At 47.2% G+C, this 15,856-nt stretch overlaps 1 protein-coding gene across 1 annotated transcript in view; it reads right to left on the reverse strand.

The window, feature by feature from the left end:
* APMAP (adipocyte plasma membrane associated protein) overlaps positions 1 to 15,856 on the reverse strand; it is a 200,833-nt gene that overhangs the window by 104,301 nt on the left and 80,676 nt on the right. The window contains exon 4 of the mRNA XM_069606882.1: positions 9,122 to 9,214. Within this exon, the coding sequence (XP_069462983.1) occupies positions 9,122 to 9,214 (93 nt within the window). The remainder of the gene's footprint in view (positions 1 to 9,121; positions 9,215 to 15,856) is intronic.

Below are 15,856 nucleotides of genomic sequence, written 5' to 3' on the forward strand. Positions count from 1 at the left end.
AAATCAAAACAACGTTAAAGTAAGAACATTCTTCAGGCGAGGGCTTACAGATAGACAGCGCCACCAGGTAACCTTTAATGGTACCCACTTGAAGGCCCCTGGGGGCCAAAGAAAGTAAGAAAGACAAAACCATAGGAATGGAGCACTGAAAAGGATCAACATTGTGAACTCTGCACCAGTCGCAGAATTTACGCAAAAGGCAACGGTACAGGGATTTTGTTGCAGGCCGCCTGGCCAAAAGCAACACCTCCATTACAACATCCGGGAGGTCCCAATCCTTATACCTCAACCTTTCAGATACCAACCGTGAAGGTTGAGAGTCTTGACCTCTGAATGGAGAACCTGACACCCCCTCCCCATCCCCCCCACCTCAACTTCCCCCCGCAAACCCCCCACTCCTCTATCTCCCACAACCTCCCCCCTCCCACCAGCAGATCCTCTAGGTGGGGAAGACGGCGTGGAGGGCAGATGGACATTTCTAGAAGGTCCAGGTACCACGCTCTCCTAGCCCAATCCGGAGCAATGAGGATCATGTGGAAACCAAACCTCTTTAACCTCCACAACACTTGAAGAATGATGGGGACTGGAGGAAACGTGTACAGCAGTGGGAATGACCAATCCACCACAAACGCGTCTCCTAAGGCTCCTCTTGGAGGAAATTCCCTTGAGCAGAATCTCTCACACTTCCTGTTGACACTAGTGGCAAAGAGATCCACTTGCGGGGTTCCCCAATGGGCGAAGATATCGTGATGGACTTCCTGAGCCAACTCCCACTCGGGGAGCGTGCTTGCCTGCTCAGAGTGTCCGCCACTGCATTTTCGTCTCTGGCCAGATGAACTGCTGAGATTGAAATTTCTTGCTGGATGGCCCAGAACCAGAGCTGCATTGCCTCTCTGCACAACGAAATTGACCCTACCCCTCACCCCCTTTTCTTTGAGGTAATGCATGGCCACTGTGTTGTCCATCATTATCAGGACACTCTTCCCCTGTACAGAAGGCAGAAACGCCTTCAGGGTTAGCCTGATGGTCCTCAGCTCTAACAAATTGATGTTGAGTCTGGACTCCGATGGAGCCCAACGACCGCTGGCGGTCAAGTCTTTGGCATGAGCGCCCCGTCCTGGGAGGGAAGCATCCATCACTACCATCACCTCCGGCCACGGTTGACAAAACTGTTCCCCCCTCATCAGGTTACCTTTGTGGGCCCACCAGAGAAGATCCTGGGAGACCGAGAGTGCAATCTGAATGGGATCCGACATCTTGCCGGAGAACTGCGGCCACTGCATCTTGAGAGCCACTGCAGGGATCTCATCTGCAGCCTGGCCTCTGGCAATAGAAAAATGCAGGATGCCATGAGGCCGAGCAACCTTAAGAATTTGAAAGCTGGGAGACTCTGGGCATGTTGAAACCTTTCCACCATCTGCACAATGTGATGAGCCCTTACCTTGGGAGGCGAACACGTCCCCAAGACGTGTCTAACACAGCCCTGATGTACTGGAGCTGTTGGGAAGGTGTCAGGTGAGACTTCTTGAAATTCAGGGAGAATCCCAGCCTGTGGAGGGCGCGGCAGGTGACACCAAGATGATCCAACGCTAGCTCGGGAGAGCGCGCCCGCATCAGCCAGCCGTCCCGGTAGGGGTAGACGTTAATACCCCCCTCGCCTGAGGTATGCTGCCACCACCACCATGAGCTTGGTGAAGACCATCGGGGCGGAGGTCAATTCGAACGGCAGTATCCGAAACCTGAATGTGCGAGTCGCCAGCCCCAAACCTCAGGTACTTTCTGTGCGCGGGATGGATCGGCACATGAAAGTAATCATCCTTGAGGTCTAGAGACACCAACCAATCCTGAAGTTGAAGGGCCTGGAGGACTTGAGAAAGAGTGACCATCTTGAACTGGTTCTTCCTGAGAAGTCTGTTCAACCAATGCAAGTCCGTGATGGGTCTCAATCCCCAGTCTTTCTTTGGGATCAAAGATTAAGGGGAATACCATCCCTCTTTACTCTACGCTACAGGCACCAGGAATATAGCTCCTTTCTCTAGCAGGGACAAGATGTCCTGCGCAAGGAGCAGATCCGGAAGCTTCAAAGAGTTTTCCCGGTGGATTGTCGTGAGGCCCTGAAGGAAGGGAAGGAAGTAGCCGTGGGCTATGGTATCCAGAACCCAAGCATCTGAAGTAATGGCCCGCCACTCTTTGAGATGCTGAGACAGTCTGTCCCCAACCGACGAACCATGGGCCATGGCCTCATGACTGTTTGGAAGCGGCTGCGGCAGTGCCTGAAGGCATAGAGGCAGCTGCCTGAGCGGCTTTGGCACCACAATTTCCCCAACCACCACGGGTACTTTTTTGCTTGCCCCTTTGACTGACAGCCCCTCTCGTACTACCAAAGGTGGAGTAGTAACGAAAAGAACCTCCCCTCCACTGCTGTCCCCTAGGACGAAAAGGCGAGGGTTGACGCACCACGGCACTCAGAGATTTTGCCGCAGCTTTTGAGGTCTGCAACCTCTCAAGGCTTTAGTCAGCCTTGCTGCCGAACAAATGTGCACCATCAAAGGGCATGTTCAGAAGACGAGCCTGCACATCCGGAGCAAACCCAGACTTCCGCAACCACGCAAATCTGCATATAGCTGTGCTCCCAGCCATGGATTGGCTAACACTTTCGGCCATATTCAAACCCGACTGAAGGGATTCGCACATGGCATCCTTGCCGTCTTGTACGAGAGTCAAGAACCCATCCCTTTCTTCCCCCTCGGGAATATGCTCAGCCGCCAAAGAAACAATTCCACAGAGTGTGTGAAAACCTTGCCATGGCACACGTGGAGTTGGCCGATTTCAAGGCCATGCTCCCAGCAGAAAATACCTTCCGGGTCCAATCGTCGAACCGATTGTCCTCCCTATCCAGAGGGATGGTAGGGTACGCCGCCTGCCTCGAGGTAACGATAGCCGCCTGAACCACCAAATTCTTGGAAGTGGGGCGAGTAGATAAATAGCTGGGGTCGCCAACAGAAGGGTAATATTTCTTGGTCAAAGACTTATTAACAACCAGAAGAGATTCCAGGGACTGCCAAGCAGCTGCCACCCTTTTTTACAAGGTAAGATGAAATGGCAAAACTGGGTCAGAGGACGGACCTTGATCTAAAATGTCCGTCAGATCATCCTGCACAAAGAAGTGTCCAGCCCACTGCCATCATGGAGGGTCTGGTGCAACTCCTCCAACTGACTTGTCTCCAGAAGAAAGTGGAGCATCCTCAAGGTCACCAGGGTCCTCAACCTCAGACCTTTCCTCCTCTTCATAAATGTCATCCAGTGGGAGTTGAAACCCAGGCCTGGGGACAGAAGAGGGCCTGGAGGCCAAAACTGGCCATACAGACTTCCCAGTAGCCTTCCTTGGAGGATCAACAATATCTGGGTACTCCAAAGGCAGATTTCGAGAAAAAATCCCCAAAGGCGCCGGTAGCGCCAAAGGCTTCGACGCCGAGAGCATCGACAACCTCGCTGTTGTGAGCAAAGAAGGCTTTGGTGTTGACACAGGGGCCGATGGTGCCGTGGGCTCCTACGATGGCAAAGCGTTGACATCCGAGTCTGACGGACACAGCACCGACCGAGTCGACGCCAGCATCGATCCCTCCGTAGGCCGCTGCGGTCTCGCTGAGGACGAGGACCGATACCTAGAGACAAGTCTCTTGCGTCTTGTTGATTCCTTGTCCGTATGGGACCTCGACGACTCCCAATGTGAGTCGCCTCGTGAACCCGAAGGCGTGCGACCCACGGTATGAGACCGATTCTGGCCGGCTTCGTCAGAAGGCGCAACCGGACCCGTGCCCTGCGATTGAAAAATCGCTAACATGGATTGTTTAAATGCTGCCCATTGCTCCGGAGTCGAGGACTTCGTTGGGCACGTAATCTTCCTCAAGGCACCATCCTCCGAGGAGGAAGGGGTAGGTGACCACTGACGGCGCGCTTCCTAGAGTGCCAGGACGAGGAAGATGAGTGGCGGGAACCACACCGGGACCAAGATCCCCGGGACTCCTTCCGACGCGGAGAATCGCCCCTCGAGTCATCGGTGGAAACCCCCCTGGACTTGGATGTTCAGGACTTAACAGGCTTAGAGCCCCTACCTACCTGGAGCTTCCCCCTTCCACTCCCACAAGGCCTTGGCAGTCAGCGACTGGCATTTCAAACAGTCGTCGTTTCGTGCGACTCACCAAGGCACCACAAACAAATGTGGTGGGGGTCGGTGAGCGACGTTTTCGATTTGCAGTCCGGGCAGGCATTGAAGCCAGACCGCAGAGTCAGAGGGGTCGAAGAAAAAAGACCCCGTTATGATGAACACACGAGGCGCACCGAGTCTCATGAAGTTAACACGTTCGTGGAAAAAACGGAACTGAGGCTACGGGCACAGTGCATCCTATTTATAACAATCTGCAAAGTCGTCCTCGACAGAGGCCTTCGAAGGACAGTGACCCGATGCCATCGACGCAGGACGCCCTCTGCCGAAGGTTTCCGAAGTGCACAGCTGTGGACATTACATGTCAAAGATGTGGAATACGTTGGAGGACATAATCCATTCGAAAAAGGCTTTGTTCATCCCCTATGATTAGGAGCAAGCTCAGGTGAGATTAAGAGGGGTAACCAATTCCAGGACACAGGCGCAGACCCAGGGCTCAATCTAACAGTATGGGTGTTTGGAACAGTAGCAGAAGGCCCGAGAGTGGAGACAAGAGGACATCTGGAAAAGTTGGAGTAAAGGAGCGCCAAGACCCTCTAGGTATGGCCAGCACTGCATAAAGGTTTAAATAAAATAAATGTTAAAGAGCAGGAAGACCTGGAGATTGATCAAGGCCCAGAAGAGTGGAGGAGAGGTCCAAGAGGCTAAAAAATACTAGAGACTGGCATTGATGGGAGACCAAGGAAACCAAACCAAAATGTTGGGAGAACTGGAGTCAGCTACAAAGAGGGAGAAATTATTAGGCATTATTAGTGGGGTGAAGAACATCCACAGACTGCTTTAAAAGATACCCAGTGGGATGAAGATCTGGAGACTATTGAGGGAGGAAAACAGAAAGGGGTTGTTGCCAGGGGGGGGAGGAAAACAGAAAGGGGTTGTTGCCAGGGGGGTGAAATAATGTCACCCAGATGGGTGAAAAAAGTGAGATATCGGAACACTGCCAACTGAGAAAGCAATAATGAAGGGGATGGTGGCCATAGGGACGAGGAAGGTCGGAGAGGTAATAGCAAGAAGTAGATGATCACTAAGGAGGGTTCTGCACAGTGGGTTAAAGGAATTCAGAGAATGAGCAATCTGGCAGAGAGAACGAGATTTGAGAGAGAAATTATTGAGAAGGGCCCTGATTATTAGGAGGGCGATATCCCACGGGCTGAGGTAGGTGTGATTAATTGCAGAGATTTTGAGAGCAGTGGTTGGAAGAACGACTGCGCCCAAAGTAGTGAAGGAGGTGAGAAATGGTACACAGTTAGGGGGTGGACACAAATTTAGGGTAATTAAGTAAAGAGAAGGAGCTGAAACAGAGTAGACTAGATGTTGAGGGAATTAATCTGCAAAATAGAGTAGAGAGCAGAGGTACGATCAGGATGACCAGAACAGAAATTGGTGAAGGGATAAAAGGAGAAAGCTAGAGAAGTCAGAGAAAGAAATAACCACGAGAAAAAGTGACAGAACATGAAGAGGGAATAGCCTGAAAACAGAGAGAGGGAATAGGCTGGGCCGAGAGGCAAGGACATCGTGACTGAGGGAGGGTACAAGGATTGTTGGCTACTCTCCTATCAAGGCAACCTTCCCTGATCTACATCAAGGAACTTGGGGATTGCCCCAGCTCAACTTAAAACCCCAATTCCCTTGTCTAGGGAATTGGAGCAGAGCACCAGGGAGAACAGTCTCTTGTGGCCTGCAGAAGGGATAACCAGGACTAAAAGAACAAGTGTAAATAGAATAAGAGAAGGATGCGGTGGCGCCCCATTGACACAGCTGGTATATTGTTCATTCTAAAGAAAATCCAGGAGAAGAAGGAACTAGGGCATGGGGAAATCAGACGGTTTCAAGATCGTTTACCTGACCCCGCTAGTGAAGGAAGCCCCAGGAAACACTGATTGGTTACATAATATCTGTCAGTGAAGAGAATCCTGGAACATAGAGTGGAGAGAAGCTACATTGAAAGTTTAGTTTTCCCTGAAAGTTTACTAAGTTAAAACCACTGGAGCAATCCTGACATTTCCTAGAGGTGGGAGAGAGCCTGGTTGGAGCCCAATGACTGGCTCTGGCACAGCTTGCGTGCCTTGGTAAAACAAGAGCCCAACAGGAACCAAGGCAAGCATTACCTCATCCTTCGTTACATTCAAAAAGTATGTTAAAGTAACACTAACACCCATTGACAGTACACATGACTGCATGTAATCATCTACTTGAACAGAGTATTTTGTTCATCTCTTGCCAGGAAATGCATATTGCTGCAAAACTAAAGATGCAATGGAAAAATCAGGGGCCAGAAATCTGTACAATTGCAAACTGTGCAACCAAAAAAGCCTGAATTCCACATCAGACCAATCTTTCCAATTCTGGGAAAATCGCGCTACTTAAAAATGTGTCAAATTTCTGTTTAGTGTGCACGACACAAAAAGCTGCACTTACACATAGTGGATTAAACTTTAGCATTTGCTCCAAAGATTTTTTTTATAATGTGCGCACCACAGGCTGAAGTATCCCTTATCTTGCTCATTGCTCTACCACTTATGAGCGATGTTTCTCTACTAAAGGAAAGAAAAAAAAGATATAGTACACTGGCCGGGAAGATGGTTTCCTGGGGCATTTTCCTTTACTTTATATAGAGATCAGGGAAGTGTCTTTTCCTCCCCACCCACAGGGCTCTGTGCATTGGTCACTGGGTCCCTATGTACTACCCAGTTTTTTAGGGAAGGCAACACTGGACTTTGGCATGGGTGATGCTTACTTAGACATGAGGCTTCACACATGCCACATACATCCCTTCCGGTTTTGTCCTCAATCTAGCACCATCCAGGGCATGTGGGTGCTCCCTGTAGCGCCTACTTGTGCCTGCTGAAGGACTGAGAATACATCCCCTGGGTTTTAAGTCCAACAGAAGATGTTCAAAATAACCAGCTCCAAGTCTGTGTGAAACAATGATTACAGAATGTTCACGCCGTGTTTTTGTGTATCTTAGTCTAAAGAAAGGACACTTGCAAAAACACATGCGATTGTTTAGGCCGACACTACTTTGCATTCTGGTACATGCAGAATTCGAATCAGAATGGAGTTAAAAAAAATAAAAAGCCATCATCACTCTTTTTGCTTAACATAAGGTTTTAAATCTGTGTCAAATTGGCTTATATTGTGATGCGTGTGCTTTCCAGCCATCTTTATAAAACATTATTTCAACTCCTTAAAACAGTACATTAACGCACATTCATATAAGCAAGCCATGAGGAGAATTGTGGTCAAGTGTCTAAAGTACAGACTGGCATCAAATCCAGTCTTATGGAAAGTGTGTGATGCTTGACAAATATCTTCATTACAGAGTACGATATAGTCCAAAATGGGGATGTCAGGTGCGGGTTTCCTGTTATGGGGTCTGGAAGGCAGGACATTAGGTATGCGTTTGAGTTGTGGGTGCAGTGAGGAGGATGTTAGGTATGGGGGAGTTTGTTGAAAGGGCTGAGGAGGCAGGATGGCAAATACGAGTTATGTGTTTGAGGGTAGGGAGGCGAGGCATGTGTCTTTTGCCGGCTTGGCTCTCAGAGCCCAGTAAGACCCTGTGGTTTTGCTCTGGCTCGGCACTACCCATGGATTCTTTGGCTCCCCAACTCTAGCGTTTCCACTACACTTTATGCCTACTCGGTTTACTATTTTGCCCACACGCTGTAAAGTTCCCTTAGCACAAAACATTCAAAGAAAGTTTGACTGTCTGGTCCTATGATACAAGTCGCATGACAAAAGAGAAGTGGGGAAAAATAGCCAGTGGGTGATCAGAAAAGGGTAAACATTTAAATGGGGATAGATATGATATGATATGATATGGTATTTGTAACACGCCTATACACAAGTGTTTCAAGGCGCGACGAGGCAGGGAGGGAGGGAAACAAGGGGAAGACAGACAAACGATCCTACTAGGCCAGGTGTCATTCAGATCGCGCAAGTGCAGAGTTAAGGGGAAAGGAGGAAGTGCAGGGGGAGGAGGTGGGGGGGAAAGTGCAGTACAAGGTAAGTAGCGTAAGAAATAATAATTAATAAATAAAAAGGGCCAGCTGGTGGCAAGTGCGAGGTAAGTGCAGAGCAAGTGCTGGGAAGGGGGCTGTAGGGTACAGTGACAGTCCCACAGTGCACGGGGAGCCAGGGAGGCAGTGCAAGTGGAGAGTGGCTGGGCCCTGGACCGAGGTTGCTGAGAGTGGCCCAGATGCAGGTTTAGTGCTGAATTCAGTGGGGGGTTAAGCAGGTTTAGCAGGGGAGAGGGAGAGAGAAGGCAGAAGCGAAGAGGAAGGTTTTGAGGTGCTTCCGGAACCGGAGATGGTTCTCCTCAAGTTTCAGGGAGGCAGGAAGGCTGTTCCAGAGGGAGGCCCCTGCTGCGGAGAGAGATCTACCCCCAGCTCGTTGCTTCGAGAAGCGGCTGACCATGAGGGAGTTGGAGACGGATGAGCGAAGGGCTCGTGAAGGAAGATATTTAGGAAGAGAGAGTTGAAGGTATTTAGGTCCCTGGCCCCAGAAGGCCTTGTGGACAATGCAGAGGGTTTTGAACTTAATCCTCGCAGCCACTGGGAGCCAGTGAAGGGATTTCAGTCCTGGAGAGATACGGTCCCTGGGCTTGAGGCCAAGGACAAGTCTCGCAGTTCTGTTCTGGATAAGTTGCAGAGGGCGGAGAGTGGAGGCAGGCAGATTAAGATAGAGGCTGTTACAGTAGTCCAGCCTTGAGAGAACCAGGGCTCGGGAGACAGTGAGCTTCTGGGGGAAGGAGAGGAAGGGTAAAGGCAAAACATCAGAATAGGCAAGGGATCCATAAAACGGCAGTATCTATGTGGTCAATTAGACATTTGTATGAAGCAGTGCTAGCCATCTTATGTAGCAAAGAAACACATTCTTGAGCAGCTATCTGCTTACCACATGGCAATTTCCCCAGTCTAGCTACTGTGTGGATATTTCCATCTTCAATTTTCAAAATCTGGCCATCGGCTGTACCAGTGAATAGAACATCTGCAAAGAAATCACACACATTTTAAATGCAGCACGATGGGGCTCTTTGTACAATTTTACACAAAATAAAATGTCAAAACAATGAGTTTTATTAATGTCGAAGATTCAACTACAGTAAACAGGACACATTTAGAAAAAGCACGCCCAAAGGCAATAACTTTGGCTTTTACAGTTGCTGCAAGCACTTCTCATTCATAGACATGAATGTGTGCTGCTACTATAAAGACTGGGCCCATCTCAAAGAAAATTGAGGATGAAGTCCCGAACATCAAGTGACATTAAACAAGCAGCCAGCATCTGCGGGCGCATTAAATAATGAAACATTTCTCATCAGCAGCTGTGGCACGAAACCTGCAGATTACAGGGCCTCCTAGGACAAAAACACACGTTATCTCTGGTCCATCCAACATGGTATGATAAATGTTACAACACACTAAGTTTCAATTAACCAGACTGTAAAGGATGCACAAAAGAAAGGTGTAACCAGAACAGTTTACTGCAGGACTGATAACAAGACTGCACCACTCTGAAAAAGAATACAGACATACATGATCTAGGTGACCATTGGTAGGAAGGCATGTTTTGCTTGATAACTATTGTTTGATATGATATGGCATTTATAACGCGCCTATACACAAGTGTTTCAAGGCGCGACGCGACAAGGGAGGGGGGAACAGAGGGAAGACAGAGACAGCGATCCTACTAGGCCGAGTGTCATTCAGATCGTGCAGGGGAAGGGGAAGAGGAAAAGTGCGGAGTGGGAGGTGGCAAGGGGACAGTGCAGTACATGAGGTAATAAAATAAAAAACAATAAGAAGTAGGGCTAGCTGATGGCAAGTGCAGGGGTAAGTGTAGACATCAGGAGGAGTCAAGTGCTGGTGGGGGCCTGTAGCGATACAGAAAACAGTCCCCAAGTGCAGGGGTTGCCAGGGAAGCAGATGCAAAGAGGAAGGTTTTGAGGTGCTTCCAGAACGGGAGATGGTTCTCCTCAAATTTCAGGGAGGCAGGGAGGCCCAAGCTGAGAAAAGAGATATACCACCGACTCGTTGCTTGGAGAAGTGACTGACCCTGAGGGAGTTGGAGGCAGATGAGCGAAGAGCTCGAAAAGGAAGGTATTTAGGAAGAGAGAGTTGAAGGTATTGAGGCCCTTGGCCCCAGAAGGCCTTGTGGACAATGCCGAGGGATTTGAACTTAATCCTCGCAGCCCTGGAAGCCAATGTAGAGATTTCAGTCCTGGAGAGATTGAAGCAAGAGGAGAATCTCGTGTTGTAAAAGAACCAGCACCAGTTTACCAGGCATGCCCATGCAAAAAGGGCATCAGCATTAATTCAAGCATGCTAGTTATGACTGATGTCAGGAAGATCCAATCATGAAGGCCAGATGGTCATTTTGGCCAGAAAAACATTTGAGCAGCATTCGTACTGTACTATCTTTCTCTGGGACAACAGAAGTCCTTGCTGCTAATGTCCCGGTTTCCAGAGCTTACGCCCCATGTTTGCCTCAAACCTTCCAAACAAGTGAGGCACCCAGTTGCAAAACGTAAAAATACCACAAACAGTTCCATACACAGGCTTCGTGGTTTGTTGCAGCATTACAGAGCTAAATTCTCGGACATCCCATCACATTTTTAACGCATTTAGGGACTCATTCGCAGAAGCGTTTTATAATGGCAAAACCCCATTGAAAAACATTCTGTGAATCAGGGCCTCAGTGTCGAGCCCTCTTCCAAATGCTTTTCAACCTTTAATTCTTTTATAGCCTTCGCTAGTGCAATTTCCAGCCCACCAAGCATCACAATCCCCAGTAAGATGAAGGGGAAAGAGAAAGCTGTCTAGAGTTGAAAGTGGTTTTCAACTATGTGAATAGGGAGTTGTTGTGGGAGTCACGAGAGGAAGGCCAAAGAGTGGTACATGGAAATACTAGAGGCGCTTCACAAGAGTGAAAAGAGTAAGATCAGGAACTCCAGCGGCGCATTTCTATTGGTACGGGTGTAAAACGGGCATGTGCGATAGCTCCCACCCAATAAAGCCTGTTCTGGAATAATTTAGGAGTTCCTGGTAGGGCAGCAACTGTGCGTGCCCAGGGGTGGAGGCAAAGACATTCCTCTCCTGCTTTTTGCAGACAAGGCTGTGCACCGCACTCGCACAGCAAAACAACGGGGTGCCTTCTATAAATTATTCACAACAAGATGGTCATTAACAAGATCATAACAAACACAAGCTTAATGGGTGAGGTTACAGGACATGCCCATAGAGAAGTGTTTATGTAAACTGTGGATCATAGAAGGAAGATCTGCCTTCACCTCGGGGGACCAAGGTAGGAACTAGGAGTGGGAATGCATTGGGCCAATCTGCAGACAGGTTTTTGAGGTTCAATAGGAAGCTGTAGGGGGTTGGGAGGAGGACATGGGGGACTGGGGGAATTGCTGCACGTGCCATGGATGTACGTCAATGGAAGTCTTACTACGCGTCCATATATGGTGCTGAACTCTGGGGCTATGCATGATGTGCCACAGCTACTTAAGCTGAAAATTCCTTACTAAGAAGCCTCTTCTCATTTTCAAAGGGAATTCCAAATGACTTTCTTTGTCTAGGGGTGGTATTGTGTCCTAGCTCTCATTGAAACGCCATTTTACCAATTTCGTACTGTGGGTAACTCATAGACCAGATTATACCAGACCAGATTATACCAAGCCATTTTGAATGCCCTCTTCTGTTTTCCCCCCTTTTAAAAAAATATATGTTATCATGTCTTATTGAATATGTTCTGTAAACATGTAATGAACCTTATGATGTACACATATCTCGTCTTCCATCTTAGAGCCGGCTTTACTCAAGATATAATTGGCAGCTGTTTTTGTTTCGATTTGGAAAGAACCTGCCTTACTCAAGTTGTAATTGGCAAGTGTTTTTGTTTTGATTTGGAAAATAAGCCGATTTAATTAATTTGTCTTGAAAAAGCCCAGAGGGTGAAACTGGTGGCAATACAGGTGGCACATTTCTTGTAAATCAAGTCACACCTTACTAACACTCTCTACAAATTGTGAACTATTAATGACAATACAAACTGTTGGTTTCAAACTATTGAGTGGTGCCATATATATATTTCAAAATTTTAAAATGGACCTGCATTTAGGGTAATTGTTCAAGTCTAGTTTCACTTTGAATGCAGTTTTAGGGCCTCATTACACGGTAGGCGGTAAACCATGGCACTATTAGCGCCATGGTTCATGCCGGTAATTTACCGGTACCGCCTTGGAGGAAAGGGGAATTACCGCCCTATTCCAAGGTTGGGAAGGCGGTAATTCCTCCTTCCTCCATTGCCCTTCCCCATTCCCATTTTTGCCCATAGGGCATAATGGGAATGGGGAAGGCGCTAATTACGGTACCGCAAATTGCGGTACCGTAATTAGCACCCCGGTCCCTTTGCGGGTTCGTTTTTTAACGCCTGCAAAAAGCAGGCGTTAAATTCCCCAACCCGCAAAGGGACCTCGTAGTAAGGCGTAAAGAGTTTACCCGTACCAGTAAAATACCGGTAAACCCTTACCGCCTACCGTGTAATGAGGCCCTTAGACTTGGATGTTTGTATGATGATGTGAAATAGTGTGGTAAATAAATGAATACATAGATAAATTAATATTTATGGGTCCAAAATACCTTCAACTATTCCTCCGTAAATACCTCCCCTCTCAAGCTCTTCGCTCTTCTACCTCGAACTCCCTCAGGGTCAGTCGTTTTTCTAAGAAACGAGCTGGGGGTAGATGGAACAGCCTCCCTGCCACTCTAAAATGTGAGGGGAACCATCTCCGGTTCCGGAAGCACCTCAAGACCTTCCTCTTTGCTTCTGCCTTTGCCCCCTTGTCCCCTGCTAATCTGTTTCTCTCTCAGCACTGTGCACCTGTCCACCCTCTGTTCTCCGGGCCCAGGTACCTGCTCACCCTGCCACCCTCCTGTATTGCCTCCGGGCCACCCCTTGCACTGGGGTCTGTATCTATACTCATTCAGTTCCCAACCCCCATTCTTTTCTTTCTACACATCATCAGACATACTGTCTGCTAAACACAGCACTTGCCACTTGCTGGCTGCACTACCACGGTTTATTCCTTTATTATTTATTCACTTATTTATCTGTTTTCTCCTCTGCACCACACTTTTCACTTCTCCCTCCTCTTCATGCACTTTTCCTCTTATTCCCTTCCCAGGCGCTTCCGCATTCTCACTGTCACTGGGCCTAGTAAGATCGTTGTTTTTGTTCTCCCCTGCTCCCCTCCCTTGCCTTGTCGCGCTCTGAAACACTTGTGTATGCGCGCTATACAAATAAAATATCAATTCAATCCAATCAAAAGATAATAATAAAGTTTAATTAATTACTGATGGACAATACACAAGAACAAAATAAAGCTGGTCAAACCCCTGTTACGTCATAGCCCAAATCCCCTAAAGGTTTTTCTTTTTTGTTATTACCAGACTCCCTTTTCTTTGCTCCCACTTGTTCCCCTTCGGATTTGATTCAGTATTCGCTCTGTAACATGAACTGAAAAGGGCTGGTCAGCAATAATGTGTTCCAAAGTCCAAAGTTCCAAAGTCAGAAGAACTTGCATGCTTGTGTAAGCCAGTTTGGACCAGAATGTACAATGCAACTGCCAGTGTCATGGGGTGGATGTCCATAGCCCCACGATGGGAATCGGCCAATCGGAAATAGTCATATGATGCAGTCACCCGAAATGCAACGGAATGAAAGAGTTCAATGTTTTCGTCAGGTTGGAGGAGTGTACCAGAAGGCCTAGTGCCGATTTTAGTATGTTTTTAGGTTTTGATTCTGTCAGGTGATGTGTGACCTATAAAGTTAAGGAATCTGGAAGGCGGGTCGGGCTAAAATCGGTCAGGTCCCCATTAGGTGTACAATGCGGTTTTATTTCTCGGTTTACAAGACAACGAATAAAGATGCCTGAGTTTCTCATCACCTGAAATTGATGTGTGAGCTAGATTCCTCTGACAATCCAGATAGCATGGCTGGCTGGGAGAAAAACTTTGTATGCATTTGTTGTGCTTTGGAACCCGGTCAGTCTCAAACAACGATTACTAAAGATTCCCTAAGGGAAGCAAGACCTTTAACGGGGCACTTTTGGTAACCTGAACAAATGCTCCAGGCTGCCTGTGAAGTGAAATATAACCTCTGAATGCCAGAAATAAAGAGGCCAGAGTGCTTTGTAAATGCCCATAGAAGTATAAAGTCAGCACAGAAATGGTGATGTCAGACAGGAGGCCTATTGAACCAAAAACAGGCCTAAAATCTAAAGGAAAGAAAGTGGGATTGAATCAAAAGTGCAAAGATTTGCACAATGCATTTCAGCGAGGAAATGAAAGACATGTGGCTGATAATGCCATTTTACTCAATCCATGGAGAGCTGCGCTTTTACTTGACAACAGTGCGTACATTATCTTCAATGTAATACCAGATTGTGCTCCAGGCATCTAAAGTCAAACTGAGCTCATTGCAATTTACAAGAAATAAAAGAATGTCCTTTTGTTTTTCCTCATCCAAATGTCAGTATGCAGAGAAGTGCCCAATAGACTGAGAGATTAAACAGGCTTTCTCATGTAACTGCCCTATAAATATGGACAATAAGTAATCTAGAATGGATATTCATATATTTTGCAACTGTGAGATTAAAGCACATTACACCTGGATATTAGGCCCAGGTGCCGTATAAAATGTCATGTTGAATGCATTGTGTGTGAGTTTAAAAGCCATTGCTTGCAGGACAACATCAGCCGGTCATTTCTCCAAAAATGAAACTTAACCTCCAAGACCTTTCCTCTGATGTCCTGTGGAGAGGGGTCTGGTTGACAGCCATTAATCAGGGCCATTACTTAAAAATATAGAAAGAAATACACTGCTTAGATTTAAACCACAGTAAGGACTGATAAGGCCATGCCAGCTCTTTCAGCAGGAGTGACCTTGATGTCACAATCTCCATAAAACATCCATTAGAGTGCTATGAGGGCCCTCACAGGCCTTAAAGGGCGAGGCAAACAAACATGAGCCAGCCTCTGGCTGGTCACATGCTTATGGGTAAATGCAATTTAAGATAAAGCTGCAGTTGAATTAATAGAAAAATACATATTATTGCATAAAAAAGGCAGCATAGGTGCCACAACAGTCATTCCAGACTTTTATTAAAAGGTGACAGTAGCCCCCTTTGAACCAAGCTAAAACCATCTTTGTGTGATAAAATAAAACGTTATTAATGAAAATTTGATTTGGTCCTTCCCTCGATTCCAAGAGATTTGAAAGTTGGTGTGAGGGTGAAGTAAATAATTAACATGAGAACTATCAAGTGGCATATTTTTCACTGATGCGGTTTCCTGAGCAAATGAAGAAAAAAACAATTTCTGCATAGGAAGGGTGTGCCGACTTCAGATTAGCATCATCTGATTTGCCTTAAAGTGTAGATCTTAAAAATATATTCATACATGTAAAGAGGTGAAAAATTAGGGGACTTGCTATGTTGATAGATTAGTTTTGAACATGCTGAGCCCACCTGTCAAAGTGGGATGACAAAGTGTTCTCCTCATCTCCTTGTCCTATTACCAGACATGTGGGAGGTGGGTAGAGAAAACCAACCAATCCCAATTCCCA

This window comes from Ambystoma mexicanum, chromosome 4p (assembly GCF_040938575.1).
Source record: "Ambystoma mexicanum isolate Mex_15411 chromosome 4p, UKY_AmexF1_1, whole genome shotgun sequence".
NCBI classification, from domain to species: domain Eukaryota; kingdom Metazoa; phylum Chordata; class Amphibia; order Caudata; family Ambystomatidae; genus Ambystoma; species Ambystoma mexicanum.